This window comes from Fusarium proliferatum (genome assembly GCF_900067095.1).
Source record: "Fusarium proliferatum ET1 genome assembly, contig: FPRO_scaffold016, whole genome shotgun sequence".
NCBI classification, from domain to species: domain Eukaryota; kingdom Fungi; phylum Ascomycota; class Sordariomycetes; order Hypocreales; family Nectriaceae; genus Fusarium; species Fusarium proliferatum.
Window position 1 is genome coordinate 6,355 of NW_022194805.1, and position 15,368 is coordinate 21,722.

At 48.3% G+C, this 15,368-nt stretch overlaps 6 protein-coding genes across 6 annotated transcripts; 3 read left to right on the plus strand and 3 right to left on the minus strand.

Annotated features, from left to right (window-relative positions):
• Positions 1–1,024: 1,024 nt before the first annotated feature.
• FPRO_09082 (uncharacterized protein) lies at positions 1,025–1,367 on the plus strand (the record flags this gene model as incomplete). The annotated part of the gene is made up of 2 exons (XM_031224419.1): positions 1,025–1,187; positions 1,246–1,367. The coding sequence occupies 2 exons, from the start codon at positions 1,025–1,027 to the stop codon at positions 1,365–1,367; spliced, it is 285 nt and encodes a 94-aa protein (XP_031089680.1).
• A 713-nt stretch (positions 1,368–2,080) lies between these two features.
• On the minus strand, positions 2,081–3,337 carry FPRO_09081 (uncharacterized protein; the record flags this gene model as incomplete). The annotated part of the gene is made up of 1 exon (XM_031224420.1): positions 2,081–3,337. One exon carries the CDS (start codon positions 3,335–3,337, stop codon positions 2,081–2,083), a length of 1,257 nt encoding a protein of 418 aa, XP_031089681.1.
• A 4,850-nt stretch (positions 3,338–8,187) lies between these two features.
• Positions 8,188–9,994, plus strand: FPRO_09080 (putative permeases; the record flags this gene model as incomplete). The annotated part of the gene is made up of 2 exons (XM_031224421.1): positions 8,188–8,268; positions 8,327–9,994. 2 exons carry the CDS (start codon positions 8,188–8,190, stop codon positions 9,992–9,994), a joined length of 1,749 nt encoding a protein of 582 aa, XP_031089682.1.
• A 574-nt stretch (positions 9,995–10,568) lies between these two features.
• FPRO_09079 (uncharacterized protein) lies at positions 10,569–11,866 on the minus strand (the record flags this gene model as incomplete). The annotated part of the gene is made up of 4 exons (XM_031224422.1): positions 10,569–10,599; positions 10,650–11,147; positions 11,201–11,278; positions 11,331–11,866. 4 exons carry the CDS (start codon positions 11,864–11,866, stop codon positions 10,569–10,571), a joined length of 1,143 nt encoding a protein of 380 aa, XP_031089683.1.
• Positions 11,867–12,802: 936 nt separating this feature from the next.
• FPRO_09078 (putative NADH-ubiquinone oxidoreductase 21 kDa subunit) lies at positions 12,803–13,592 on the minus strand (the record flags this gene model as incomplete). The annotated part of the gene is made up of 4 exons (XM_031224423.1): positions 12,803–13,071; positions 13,124–13,329; positions 13,445–13,461; positions 13,518–13,592. 4 exons carry the CDS (start codon positions 13,590–13,592, stop codon positions 12,803–12,805), a joined length of 567 nt encoding a protein of 188 aa, XP_031089684.1.
• A 272-nt stretch (positions 13,593–13,864) lies between these two features.
• Positions 13,865–14,947, plus strand: FPRO_09077 (uncharacterized protein; the record flags this gene model as incomplete). Its single annotated transcript, XM_031224424.1, has 3 exons — positions 13,865–14,064; positions 14,115–14,190; positions 14,246–14,947. The coding sequence occupies 3 exons, from the start codon at positions 13,865–13,867 to the stop codon at positions 14,945–14,947; spliced, it is 978 nt and encodes a 325-aa protein (XP_031089685.1).
• Between the last annotated feature and the right edge of the window lie 421 nt (positions 14,948–15,368).

A 15,368-nucleotide genomic window follows, 5' to 3' on the forward strand; every position in this document is an offset into this window, starting at 1 on the left:
TTAAGATCTCCTTAAGTCTATTATAAAAACCCTTTAGATAGAAATTCTATTTCTTTAAGCTTTAATTAATATAATATTATTATATCTATTTAGCTATTATTAATTTACTATAATACTAAATTAAAGAAAAATATAAATAAATAATACTTAAAATAATTATATATATATATTATATTTAACTTTTCTTTTTAATTTATTAAAGCCTTTAGTTATATAAATTTAAATAGAAATTTCTATTAATATATTATAAATAGTTTAAAAGATTTAAATTTTAAATATCTATTTATAGCTTATATACCTTCTTTTTTAACCTTCTTATTAATATAAATAGAGGCAATACTATATACTTATTATATTTACTAAATAGCTAGAATCTAAATAAGACATATAACTGCATTATAGCAACTTGAAGGTCGAAAAGAAGCTGTTCAACCACCCCCTGGGTTAGGTATAGCAGGCCACCAGGCTGAGGCCCAGGGTTACCGAGATTAGGATAGCGGTTCTGGAGATAATCTAGAGTCTGCTAAATCTTTCTAATACTTTCCAATGTCATAAAGACTTCGTCTCCTAGCCAGTAACCTATAATTGCAGATTATCCCTGTTTCGTTTGAATGAGTTAGTGCTGATGATATTGTGTATGGGAAATAAGTCTAAGAAGGATTCAGCCCGAATTTATACTGCCGCCTTCTCTGTAAGATGCCTCTTTAATTTATGATTGTTTACTGCTTAGATTGGAGTCTCTGTTCCTCTTTTGTTAGCATGTTATAAGTCTCTGTCATTATTTAACGGCTATTACTCAGTATGTTCTACATTCGCGCAAATGTTGACTGTTACTGGACTACAAAGTCACGGGTTATATAATCATGTATGTGTGAAAGAGCAATAAAATATATGTGCTGGGAGAACTGTCTCTGCCATCATTCTGTTCTTTGTTCCCTGTGTCGTTCAGAGATCTATAGGAGAAATTCGTATTCTTAAGAACATATATGCTTAAAACAATCCTCTTCTACAGATAAACGACGCTATGAAGTCTGTTTCGACTCTCCTCTTCCCCCTCTCCTATGGTGTTCTTGCTCTTCAAGGTGTTCTTCGACAATCGGATCCTCAGCTTGTTCACCTTACCTTCCATGGCGGTCTTGATTCTTACTCTATGGCTTTCCGTGCTGATGGCAGTACTCGCAAGACTGGTAGGCGTTGCTTTTAGCATATCCTTTTCAACTACTTACCCTATATGCTCTTCTTCAGATCATGATCTCAGTGTCGATATCATCGACAACTCAGACTACAATGCGCTTGAACAATGCTTCTTCGTCATCGAGGGCCAAGCGAAGTTGACCCCTAAACTCAGTACCAAAGATGGCTTCTAGCACATTCTCGTCAACCCCTCTCGAGTGATCACTGCTGTCAATTGCACCGGCAGTTGTGTTCTTACGTACGGTAAGCATATCAGATCTAACTCCCGTGATCCGGCATATCTGACGAAGATCAATGGTAGGCGAGTGCTATGATACATGCGGGCAGCCTGTAGGACCTTGCTGCAACGGTATGTGCATGGCCAATCGTTGTCGACCGTGGAACTTGACTCTGTCCTAGATTACTAGCCTACTGGAGAGGCATATAGCGAGAGTTCTTGGGAGAAAACGGTTGTTATCTGATGAGTAAACGAGTGTCGTTTCGGCCATTCTTCTGTTGAAGATTTTGAGTTAGTATGCCGGTTATGGGCTATCCTTAAAGCATATTAAGTTCAAATTGACCAGACTGAGAATGATTGTGCAACATAGTTGTGCTGTCACTGATATCTTCGTGTTACATCAAGCGTCAGAAATAAGATGTGGACACGATTAAAGCATAAAGTAAATCTCAATTCTTTAAATCCAGAAAGGTATCTCATGAATATCGTACAGTTATCATAATCATTTTATCATCAACTCCATAGCAATGTGCCGATCCAGTGGTTGTCAACAAGCTCTCTGGAATGTGTAACCTCCGCAATGCTTGAGCATGGTTTTTGAAGTAATTTGTAATCCTTTTAAGATAAGTGTCAAATACAATGAAAAGAGAAAGGCAATGCCGCCAGTCGTTATCGTCTCCGACCACTGCCATGGTGCTCAGGAACCCTTGTGGTTTGAGCTGAGGCAAGGTCAATACCCTCCCTCATCAGTTTCTGTCTGGTACTGTTGGGATGCTTCTGGCCCATGAAGCCGTCCACCAAGGCCGCACCAAGAGCAGCAGTTGCAACTTTGGCGCCTTTGGGGCCGAGCCAGGGACCAGATTCACGACCAGACTTCATCGCAGCTTGAGCGCCAGCTGTGAAAGCAGTACGGGCACCAGCCTGGACCATAGGATTCTGCCACCATGCATTGCGTGGCTTGGTGCTAGCGGGCATGGAGCTGCGACGTCCGGTAGGAGCGCTGCCACGATTCTTCTGTGTGGTTGGAGGCCGACCTCGATGTGGGGATCGAGCAGGATCTCGCCCTCGACGGTCTCTTGTTTGGGACCGTGGGCGTCGTCGACTGGCAGCAGCAGCAGCACCCACTCCAGCTCCGGCAGCTCCAAGTTTGGCACCGTAATGATCATCTTCTGAGTCAGAGTCGGACTCTCGATATCGTGACTTTCGACCCCGTCCTTGCGACCTAGAGCGAGGTGGAGGTGGCACTGATCTTCCATGGCGCCGAGGCGATTTTGGGTCAGCGTCGCGATGTTTGGACCTTCGCTGGTCTCGGGGATCATCAGGGTATGCGCGTGAAGTTGGTTCTCGGGCATAAGCATCACGATCGTAGGGATGCACTGCTGGAGCATCGCGCTCGAATCGAGGGTCTCCGTCAGGGCGTGCGTCCCGCTTTCCACGGATGGGTAACTCTCGATCCCGATCCCGATCCCGCCCTGAGCGAGGCTCGCGTGAAGATTGGCGAAATTCTCGCTCCGGGTGGTGAGAATCGCGATCGGGACGAGCTGAGCGAGCCTTTCGGCGAGGTGAATCTGGCGGAGGTCCGAAGGGTGGGGGACTGATGTCTCGGCTTCGTCGATCAGGCCCGGCACTCCGCCCGCGACGCTCTGGCTCATATCTGCGGCGTGGACGGCCTTCGGCTCTCCGATCATCCATCATAGGAACATCAGGGTACACTGGCCTGCTAGGACTCGGGGGGCGGCGACTCCTTTGTGACTTGTAACGGCGGGGAGGTGACGCATCTGTCGCCGGCTCTCTTCTGACTTTACGGGGAGGAAGGGCATTACGGTCATCGTGAGGGTCATATGACCTCCCGGGATCTGGCGCTACGTAGCCATCGTCATATCCGTATGGGCGCGCTTGTTGTCTGGACGGGCGGTAGTAGGCCATATGTGTAGCAGTGGTACAGGTGTTGAGATCTGTGAGAGCGGAAGATGGAGGCTCTATCCGATGGTTTGTTCGTGTGTCTGAGAGGTGAAAGAGCTGGTAGGTTGTGGTTGACGTTGTTGTAAGAGAACAAAGGTTTATTTAACGTTAGGTAGCAGTCAGGAACTTGTGAGTTGCTTAGATGTACATATCGATAGTGGAGGGGTGGAATGTTGGGGATAAATCCTTCTTTATGTAAAGAGGTGCCTGCATAAAACACGTAATGAAACAGGTGACAAGCGGTAAGAGGAGGGATTAAAGGAGAAGTCCGTATCCAGGGATCATTAAATAAAGCAGGTCACAACTTGGGTCATGGCGCGGCTTGAATCTGAACCGGAAGTGAGACTGTCAGTGAGTGAGTGGGTGACCTTGGCGCGAGGATCAAAGGGCTGAGTCCCTGAGAGGAGGGAGGGGACGCTAACTAGATCTTCTCTTCCGTCATTGAAGAGGATGCATTAATTTTCGCACATATAATTAACACATAGCGCTACAATTCGCTGATGGAATGCATAAAACCAAGGTCACAATTATGGCGTCGAGGTGCATTACCCGGAGAAGAACACCAGCCACCCAGCTCTGAGCTCGACAAGCTTTCGTGGGGAACTTGGCGTGGGTTCCATTAAAGACCCTGCATGTTCGACGTCATAGGATCCAACTGCTCAGCTGATTGACGTCACTACTCCAAGGGTCTAGTCTCTCGTTAACCAACGGAAAATGGCAGACAAATGATTGGAAAGATTGCGAGTGATTTCTGGTCGATTCCTACAATCGACGCATCTAATAGGCACAGAATATCATTCAAACACCTCTTCTGAGAGAGAATTGTTAATGTCTCATGAGGCCATCGGGGCGCTGCCTCTCATGCCCCCAGCTTCATACGGAGGATGGCCGGTCTCTCACCGGCAATCAACCCGCCTTGCGCGGCCCTTGGACGAATGTTAGACTGAAACGTGTGCTTCATCCTTCAACGGGAGTCGTAGCAATTGTTGGCCACCGCCTTTCATGCCCATCATGACGATTCTGAGCTTTTCTTCGGCCTCCGAGTCCGTGATACATCTATTGAACCAGACAGGAGCATCGATGCTGCTCCATATGTCATCAAGTACAATAGTGGCCATAGGAGATCGTGTATCATATGACGTTTCCACACGATGATGACAGTCACAGACACATGTTTAGTCGTAGTGATATTGAGAGACATTGAGAGATCCCATCACAGATAAGCAGACACACTGCGAGATTAGGACATTCAGTTCGGATTCCAGACCAGATAGCTCCCGCTCGTCAAGATTAAAATGATCGCCCTTTGATGGACTGGGGTTGCATGTGTTGTATCGGGAGTTTATCACGGGATCTCATCGACAATGCCAATCCAGCTGATCGCATTTAGTTAAACTTTCACCTTGACGCAGGGGGACCAGGGTTCATCCATGCTGCACGGCAATATGCTGGGGTTTGTTGCAGGCAAAAAGCAAGCTGACTGCGTGTATAACCGTGTTACCTGGTTCTCGTCGGCGTCGTATCGTTAGGCGCCTTGTCTAACGCAGTGGCAACCAGCCATCGGCCCTTCAGACGACGGCCTCGGGACTTACAAATTCCGCTCGCAAGTGATGGCGGTGAGAGTCGTCGGTCAAAATCGTCGTCATACACAAATATGAGATCAACAGAGTGATGTTTTAAAAAAAACCTGCATGATGCTCGGGAGATCGAGAGTAGTCATCTGGAGTAGAACAAGGTTGACCAAATTGGAATAAGAACGAGAGGAATGGAAAGCGGGGAACGGCAACCTGCAGACCACAAATCCATCCTGACCTGGGGAAATGGCGGGAAGAGGTTGTTGAAGTGCCGGGGACCGGCAGTCACTGAAACTGAGCCATGAGGTTCAGTACTTTGAGGCCAGAGTTCATGCTGTGCTGTTGAGCCAAAGATGCACGTTTTGTGCTGGGTCTTTTATTAGGTCTGAGTAACTTTAAAAAAGACGGCGTTATTTGGGTCAATATCTCTTTGTTGTCTGTCTCATGAATACGTAGCATCGCTCATTTTTCAGCTCGACTGCTGTTGCACGAAGCAAGGGCGAAACTGGGCAAAGTAACGTTATAAGAATAGAGGGACGAGAACACCAGAATAAGTCCGAAGTGCAGAGACCTGAGACACCCTGGACGACATGGATAGTTATTGCAATTCAGCTGTGATGATTTTGGGAGCTTGTGCATTTACGGCGATCTATTGATGCACTTGCTTTGTGATTGACACCATCACCATGAGAGTCGCGATTAGCATTGATAGCGATTCAATTGAGTTTCGGTGAACGGCGTCAATACAGATCGCAGACCTCCGGCCCACCTCTATCGGAACAACTCTCGGCCCAGGATAGCTCAATTGAAGATCATCAATCTCCAGGCGTTTCGTTCACTAAAAGCTGTTAGCAGGCGAAACTCGGATAGGTGATAAAGCTCGGAGGACGGCGCTTTTCTGGGGCTTTTGGTCCGTTATCTTTTGCGCTTATCACATTTGACATGCCTCAAGGGTCTTTATCGACGAGTGAGCACAGGCCAATATTCAATTAGTGAGCTACTCACTCCGCACGGTGTACCAGAGTTTCAACACCAGCGCAGCACGCGACAGTACATCCAGCCTGGGAAGGTCATCAGCCACAAGCTGAATCAACCAACCGTTCCGTTCAAAACGGTGAGAAGCTTCTCCAGCGTGCTAACAGCGACTGCAAAAGCTCACATCTTGAAGCGAAACAGTCGCGATAATTCAAGAAGCCACACCAGAACGCCAATATTATAATCCCCAGGCACAATAGAGGAGCACAGCATTACACCTGTTTCTAGAAAAAACAGGTTCTTAGCCGCCCTGTTCTAAAGATGTTCAGCTCCATCCATCCACATTAACCTCGAACCATTGAAATTGCCATGCGAGCTGTCTCAGCTCGTCCGTGTTGCCATGTGTAACAGACCAGCAAAGCAGATAAGCACAAGATCGATGCTACCTCCTTACACCATTCAAATTGGAATCTCCGACATTGTGATTGTGATTGTGACTGTGCATTGTGTCTTTTGTGAGCTGTGCTCGGCCTTCGAGTCATTTCCCTACTCGTCGCACGAAACAAAGCCCCGCGCCAACTACAATTGCTGGAGCCGCTTGATTATCATCATCAAAACAGGGGATACATGCAGTTGAATACGTTTGAGCTATAACATGGCACCACATGGTCCAAGCCACAACGCGGCCAGTATTCGCTCGCACAGTCCGCTCCACCTCTTTTCGAGCCCGCCAGTGACTTATTGTGACTCCATACCGTTAGAACGGAGGAGAGCAAAGAGCTAAGAGCAAATTCGAGTCTTCTGAATGGGCGGCTCGTCTCTGGGTGGCGTTGTACCCGCGCCGCCGCTATCGCTATCGAACTCCACCTTACCCGCGCAATGGCTTGCATCCTCTTTTGCGGTTCCTAGGTATCCGCAACTGTTTCTGGCACTGCTCGTTAGCTGCTAGGCCAAGAGGCGACGACGTTTTAGGTAAGGGTTTAATCGGATGGAAATTCAACAACGAGCAACAAATTTTTTTGAAAGGATGAAAAAACCGGGGTCACTGGCTCAAAATCGACTGAGATGAATGTAGTGCCTCGGCCGATTCGTTCTTGCCATTCAATTTTTTGCGGAGCATCTCGAGGAAGGAGCTGCCCATTCACTGGAGACTGGGCAACTGGTACTATCACGAATTTGCCATCTGCAAATTTGCTCTCTTCTCTTCTACCTTCGCGCATCATCGCGAATCGCTTCTTGCCTTGGCTGCAACGCTTTGCTCACCTCTCAAGGGTTGGTTGAGCTGTATTTACCACTGACATCTCTCTATCGTCCTATTCTTCGCCGTCGTCTCTCCAGAGTCTCTCGCGCAAACTATAGAACTTCCACCAGCTTCAAGTCAAGTTCAACGCTGGCTCCAAGCGCATGAAGGAAACAGAGAAACTGCTCCGAGCTTTCCTTGATCAACCTTGCTAGGGCTTATATCTTTGTGCTCTGGCTCGAGTATTTCTTTGGACCTTCCCTTGATATCGGGACGTTGTTCTCTTCCCAATACGGCACCTTCGTCCGTCGGCGCACTACACCCTCTATTACTCGACAGATTGCGATCGGGGCTCATACGTTTCCGTCACATCTTTGTCGACCTATTTCAGCCGTCAATTGCATCTACAAGTACATACACTGCATTAGAATTGCATTGCATTGCATTACATCGCTGGCTTGCCTTGCACCACGTACTAGGTATACCAGCCGACGCCTCTTTTGTACTTCCATCGGTAAGTCTCTAGTCCGTTGCCTTCCCTGGATCTTCTGTCGCCCTTGCGCATCAATGTACAACCTCTTCTATGCATAGTTTTAGACCTCGCGCCAATGCACCCTTGTTCACATGCACCCAATTCCTAAAACCCCAGTACCCCAGTCTCTTATCTCCCCCAGTTAAGATATCTGGGCTTGGACCCCCATTGCCTATCCCACCACATACATAACCTCCGTTGTCCCTCCATTAGCCTCCTCGGCCGCCTCCGACCCTCTTTATCGGAGACATACCGTTGGCTATCTATCTGTCTAGACTTGGCCAAATACAGGAGCTAACTGTAAAAGAGTCTAGGACATTTGTCGAATGCTTGGGATCGCCATTAGTTAAAGACAGCTGCCTCCCGTCCGTCTATTCAGCTTTCAATCTCGAGCTTCACAGCACGCCGATCACACTTGTCCCGTGGCTTTTGGGTTTTGCTCAATTTTTGAATACCTTTTTGTCACATAGTCGTTGTCAACTCAATCTTCACGATGGGTTGGATGGACAAGACCAACCGCAAGATTGCGGCCAGTCCTGTTGGACGTTGGTTCCAGCTCGAGGGTTCCGGTCATGTAAGTCACATCGGCCACCTCCGATATAAACTTCATAGCTAATGTTCTCTCCCATTAGCCTCGTGAGCGCAAGGGCTCTCTCTTCTTCACTGAGATCCGAGCTGGTCTCGCCACCTTTTTCGCCATGGCTTACATTATTGCTGTCAACTCTTCGATTGTTTCTGAATCTGGTGGTCCATGTGTTTGCCCTACTTACAAGGACGGTGCTTGCGTCCCCGATGAAGCCTACCAGCTGTGTGTTGCCGAGGTCAAGCGTGATGCTGTCACTGCTACTGCTGCCATTTCCGCTTTGGCTACTTTCTTCATGGGCCTGCTTGCCAACCTTCCCGTCGGTCTCGCTCCTGGTATGGGTCTCAACGCCTACTTCACCTACACAGTCGTTGGTCCCAGCGGCTCTGGCCCCGTCCCTTATGAGCTTGCCCTTACAGCCATCTTCATTGAAGGCTTCATCTTCTTCGGTCTTGCTCTCTTCGGTATGCGTCAATGGCTTGCTCGCGCCATCCCCCGCTGCATCAAGCTCGCCACCAGTGTTGGTATCGGTCTCTTCTTGACGCTCATCGGTCTCACTTACAGCGAGGGTATCGGTCTGATCGTTGGTGCCGTTTCCACCCCTATGGAACTCGCAGGTTGTGAGTCGCAATATCGAGACCCTGCCACCGGTCTGTGCCCTTCCTCGCAGAAGATGAGAAGCCCTACCCTGTGGATAGGTATCTTCTGTGGCGGTATCTTCACCGTATTGCTCATGATGTACCGCGTCAAGGGTGCCATCATTGCTGGTATTCTGCTTGTCAGCATCATCTCCTGGCCACGAGACACCCCTGTGTCATATTTCCCCTATGACGCCCTTGGTGACGATCGATTCAACTTCTTCAAGAAGGTTGTCGATTTCCATGAGATTAAGAAGACCCTGAACGTCCTCCAGTTCAACATTTCTGGCCACAGTGGTCAGTTCGGTCTTGCGCTTATCACCTTCTTGTATGTCGACATCCTGGACTGTACCGGTACTCTGTATGGTATGGCTCGTTTTGCCAACCTTGTCGATCCCGTTACCCAGGACTTCGAAGGCTCTTCGATTGCCTACATGGTTGACGCCCTCAGCATTTCTATTGGCGCTGTTTTTGGTGTTCCCCCTGTCACTGCCTTTGTCGAGTCTGGTGCAGGTATTTCTGAGGGTGGAAAGACTGGTCTGACCGCCATGGTTGCCGGAATCTGCTTCTTTATTTCCATCTTCTTTGCGCCCATTTTTGCTTCCATCCCTCCTTGGGCCACCGGCTGCGTTCTGATTCTTGTTGGTTCCATGATGGTTGGCGCGGTTACTGAGATCAACTGGCGTTACATGGGTGATGCTGTTCCTGCTTTCCTCACCATTGCCATCATGCCTTTTGCGTACTCCATTGCCGATGGTCTGATTGCTGGTATCTGCACATATATTTTGATCAACACCGTCGTTTTGGTTATCAAGGTTGTTTCCGGTGGTCGTATTGTGCCCCCCAACTATGAGGAGAGAGACGGGTGGACTTGGCGCATTCCTGGTGGTTTCTTGCCCCCTTGGTTGAACCGTCTGGCCCACGGAAAGAAGGACTTTTGGCGTGAGGATTTCCCTCCTGCTGCCAATGACACGACCTTGAACCAAAATGCCGTGCCTGAGGAGACTGGATCTGATCATGGTGGATCTGAGGGCGGTAAGGTGCCTGAGACTACTCTTCCCCGTGAGAAGGAGACTTAAGAGGATATGGAAGAGATTATGGTTACTTCAAAATGTTAGTATGTTGCGTGGAACGTAGGAGGATCTGGAAGATGCGATACCCAAGAAAACAATAACATGATGATGTTCTGTTTGATATACTCGACATGTCCCTGCAAGTGATGTCTCGGAAAGATGAGTCGCCCCGACTTCCAGCTGCACCGCCAATTCAGAGTTCATTAGTCCCTAGCCCGGTTTCTCGGAGTTGTTGAGATTCGACTTACCGAAGGCGTACATGTCTGGGAAGTGCTGGGTGACATTGATGTAAGTAGCATGTCATGGTGTACGTGGACGATCCGTTGCATTGTGTTCTGGGAACTGAATACAGAGCGGACAATATACAATCAGATAAGCACGTGCGATGAAACGAGTAGCACCAAGGCCTTCGTGTTTTCATATCTGGGCAACTGTCAAACAAGGCGTATCTACAGCTGGGTTTCATTCGAGTTCAACACAAATGAGCCTCATCCCACAGCCTGTATCCTGTCCTCATAGCAAGTCGTCTTTGAGATCTTCAAGTCATAAATCATCGCTCTTTGCTAAATAGTTTCGCTCGTTAAGCCATCAAAGCGATGTGCTTCAGTTCCCTAAGACATGGATCAGCATCGATCGTCATTGTTTGGAGAGGTCAACGTACTCCTGCACTTGGTGTCCAACTTTCATGGGAGGATACTCAACCTCTCGTCCCTCGTCTCTTCCAAGCTCTTTCTGTCGCTCTCTAACTTCCTTTGCCCTGGCTACGAGCTTGGGAACGGGGTTGAGATCGACGTCACTGCCGAGATGCCAGAATAAGGTACTCGAGATTCTGACCAGAGGTCTATCTGGGAAGTCACGCTTCCTCTTCTCAATGGTTTCAATGGTCTTCTCATTCACGATAACCTCGTGGAAGCCAGCTTTGATGAGACCACCAGTGATGTGTTCGATCTGCTTGCCCGCTTGGACGAGAAGGTAGTTTCCTGGTGGGATCTTGACGGCAATACGGTTTCCGGTGTTGCGTGCCCAGATGTGAAGACCAGGATAGCGGGAGCGTCCATGGATGGTGAGGAAGTTGAGATCTGTGTGGAAACCAGCCAGAATGGTGTTCTTCTCACCGTACTTGACCAGGTCTGAAGCTGTCGGGGCAAGAAGATGAGGTCTGTTTGCGCATGTGAGTTTTGGGGACTACTATGATGTTTTAAGGGTACTTGCCCGTATTTTCCAGCATCACTGAAGAACTGGGCCGGTAGATCCAGCCCAACGGCGGTCATCTCTGCCAGTTTCGACACACTGTTCAGCCGGTCAGTATCAGGTATCCAAGAGAGGGGATCCAGTGCCATACGCGCTCTTCATGGACGTCCCCCACTGGTTCATGGCTGGCTCCCATCGGCCTCTGATATGAGGGGCTTCAGGGACCACGTTCGGGGCGTTCAATCCAGGGAACTCGGTCTCAAAAGGGGGTTGCTCGCTCATTCTCCAGAAGAATCTGCACTTGGGGTCAGGTGAGTGAGCTGAGATATCCAACGGTCTTTGTGAAGGGTCGAGTCTCTGAATGACATCAAGGCATGGCTCATCAACAGCACACTTGGGCTTTTCAGTATTTTCTAGCGTGACGCCAATCTGATAGCTAAGCTCAGGTTTCTCATCTTTTCTGAGAACCTCTTCGGGTTGAGCAAAGTAATCTTCAAGAATGTCGAGGAAAGTTGAGTTATCCTCCTCTGAGACTCGGCTGTCGTGAAGGACGAGAGCACCATATGTGATGAGGGCGTTGGCTGCTTTTCTGCACTCTTCTTGAACTGCTTCTGAGTCGAGAGGGTTGTTTAGATAGACATCGAGGTCGATCACGGGGAGATCCATGGATTGTTCTGCTGAAGCCATTTTGTGAGGTTGTTGGTTTGGAGTGACTGAGATACGATGACAGGTGAGATAAGCAGATGTCGACACCACGATCAGCGCTTAAGTTATCCAGATTTCGCAGCAGAATATATATGAGAAGAAGGTAGAAAATGAGGTTTCAGCGAAACAACAAAAATTCTTTTCTTGGTGTTCCACTTTGGGAAGCTGTTGCGGTTTGAATCTGTGTTCTTTGGGAGAAACGTCGATTACACGAGCTTTGATTGGTCGGGAGCTAGTGGTCCAAAGACGGAGTTGGCCGGTCCCCGATAGAAACTGATCATGAGGAACGGACTTGGGCGGAATTGAACGGACTTGTCATGAGAATGTTACATTCAGACACGAAACATTTCCTATGAACAACTTGTTGAGAATAGGCTCTTGCCGTTTACGTATTCTTGGCCCGTATCTCCAGTGCGAGTGGAAAGCGAGCCAGTCAGTTGGCCTAGCTAGCTATCATTCACTAAAACAGGCGTTAAGCGGACATAGGATATCTCAAGTAACAAACGTCCATCTCATGTTCAAACTGGAAGAACAATGTAAATAGGATAAGAGTCTGGTAGTGACAGCCCATAGCATGAGGCTCAGGATCAAGGTTGTCCAATGCTCTACGTGCCTGTGCTATATCTTGACTCTTCGATATCAGAGATGCACAAGGCCCATCAAGTCCACTGCAGCTCATTCCCTGTGAAACAAGATGCCTAAGCTAATCAACTTACCGTCTTTCAAGCCTAAATTGTCAAGCTCGTCATAAAAACACCAACATGAGACAAACAAATGGTTCAAGGAATCTATTTCCATGTCACAAATAAACTCGCCAGGCCGTCGAGGCAATGCCCACCTCCGCTGGTAATATACACCTCTTTTCCCATCCAATCCTCCTCTCGCTCTCCGTAAATCTTAATCTCTCTCCCTCCTCTCTTACGAGCGCTCAGCCTCAAGTTCCCGCTCAGCCTGTTGGTAGTACTTGGCTGTATCAACACCATGCTGGTTATGGTTGACAAAGTTGAACCAAGGAATTGTGCTGAGGAACAGAGCAGAGTATCTGCTTTGTCGGGCAGCAACACCCTGAAGATGAGGGCTTAGCCGGCTGACGCCATATAGAGGCTCGCCGTTCTTGACCTTATCGACCATCTCGCGCATATCCATCTCAATCTCTCGAGCGTTCTCCGTAGCACCGTAGAATCGGACTATTCAGATTAGTTCACCTTGTCGATATATCATTCGGTGTTGTAAACGTACGGGCTGATCGCTGGTAGAAGTAGAGGAATCCACCCAAGAGACCAACACCACCAGCCAGTCGCATGGCCTTTGGGAAACCGCCCTTTCCTACATGTGAGGGAGCGAACTTCTCGAGAGCGTAGAGAGCAGTGGGAGCGAAAGCAGCGGCGACGGTGCCGGCGATGTAATCGGATGTACGGGCATAACCCACGACTCGCTTGAAGTGACTGCCTAGGATCAGCAAAGCTCAACCCAACTCCAATCCAGGCAATTCAATCCTCCAAAGCATTCAAATCCATTCGTATCGTCGTCGCTGGATATCGAGGGGTTCAGGTTACGTACGGATCGTTATCGATGAGCTATAACATCATCAGTTAGCAGCTGCAATTACTCCATCAATTGAAGCGTCACTTACGGGATACTCGGTCTGAACGACCTTGCTGGTCCCGACAAAGGACGGGGTCGACTGCTTTGTCGCTGTCTCAGCCATTGTGTTATGCGTCGTCCGTGGCAGTCAATTCCTTGAATACTATCACCAAGGCCTTTCGAGGTCGTCGGTTTCGGTACATTCAGAAGCTGGAGCCAGATTGGATGCCTGAGGATATAGATCACGTGCTTTGGTCAGCTCATCAAAGGTGGCGATGATTGGTCACGTGGGAAATGGTGGGGTTGAGAATCAATTAAGCTCTCGACGCGTCTCCCCAATTCAAGACGCGTTAAGCAATTGAGTTCACCAGACTTTAGGTACAGTCACAATACAAAATGCCCACACTAGACTCGGATCCCGCCAATGGGCTTGATAACTACGATGTTGACGACTTTTCCGACGACCCCTTTGCATCACCACCACCAGAAGCCGCCAACAAGAAGCGAAAAGAGCCAGATTCTGGCCTCGGTATCGACGAGGAGGTTGATGTCAAGAAGAGGGCGCGAGTCCCCAATGTGAAACTCGACGAAGAGAGGTACGGAAGTATAATACTATTTTGTCTCAAGTGATTCTGACAATACGTAGATTACTTGGACCCAAAGGTATTCCCAAGCTAAGGCAAAGGGCGAAGGATCTCAAAATCAAGGGCAAAGGCCACGAAGTATGCCACTATCCTGCCAACTAGCACATTTCAAACACGTTAACAGTCAGTTCAGTTCTCTGACGCCTCTCGGCTTCTATCCTTCTATCAATTATGGCTAGACGACCTCTTCCCCAAAGCCAAATTCCTCGACGCTCTTGCTATGGTCGAAAAGGCCGGCCACAAGAAACGAGTCATGATTGCACGAAACGATTACATAAACGAGAGCAAGCCCAAAGACAGAACTGCAGATGATGAGGAAGAGGATGACTTGTTTGGTGAAAACGATACATCAAGACCTACGGACCAGGAGGGTACGAGACCAGCAGAACCTGCAAGACCGAAAACACCAGAGCAAGACACAGGTGTACCAGACGATGACGATCTTTACGGTGCTACACCGCGAGCTGCAAAACGAAGCGCAGGGCCAATTGTCCCCATCCGCAACGAGGTTCCAGAAGACGATGATTTCGAGGCTCTTATTGCTGAAGCAGCAAGCCACGACGAAGCTCAAAAAGCGAAAACGAAACCTACACCAGCAGAGCCAGATGATGATGACCTAGATGCACTCATGGCTGAGGCAGAAGTGCAAGATACAGCGAAGAAACCAGAAGCAGCACGGGTTGAACCGGATGACGAAGATCTAGATGCGCTGATGGCGGAAGCTGAGAGTCATGATCAGACGAGCAAAGAGAAGAGTCAAGGGTCGAAAGATAAGGAGATGAACAATTTTGATGATGAAGAGGCGGCTATGCAAGAAATGGATGGGTTATGGTAAAGTTCCAAGAGAGATTATGATAGTTTGGCGTTGGGCGTATGAGTAAGCATGAGTTTCTGTCTCTGGACTTTGGTGGATGTCATTGAACATCAATTGGATCATATACCAGGCACCTGTTGTCTTCACATTGGCATTATTAGCTATTATCTTGTCAATCTCGAGAAATATCTTTGTTCGACTTCAAATGATACTAGAAGCTACCAGGCGGAGATATAAAACGATGAAAGATACCGAAAACTACAAATGGGCCCAATGCTTAAAAACAAAGTTGACCTAAGGTGCAATTTTCTTCGATACTGGCACCTCTTCATTGCACCTCTATTGGAAGTATGAAGCTCCTCGCACTCAACATTGAAGTGTCATGTGCCACGACGACTTCAAACTGTATCACAGCCCTGTCAACACTCAAGTTGACCTTCGA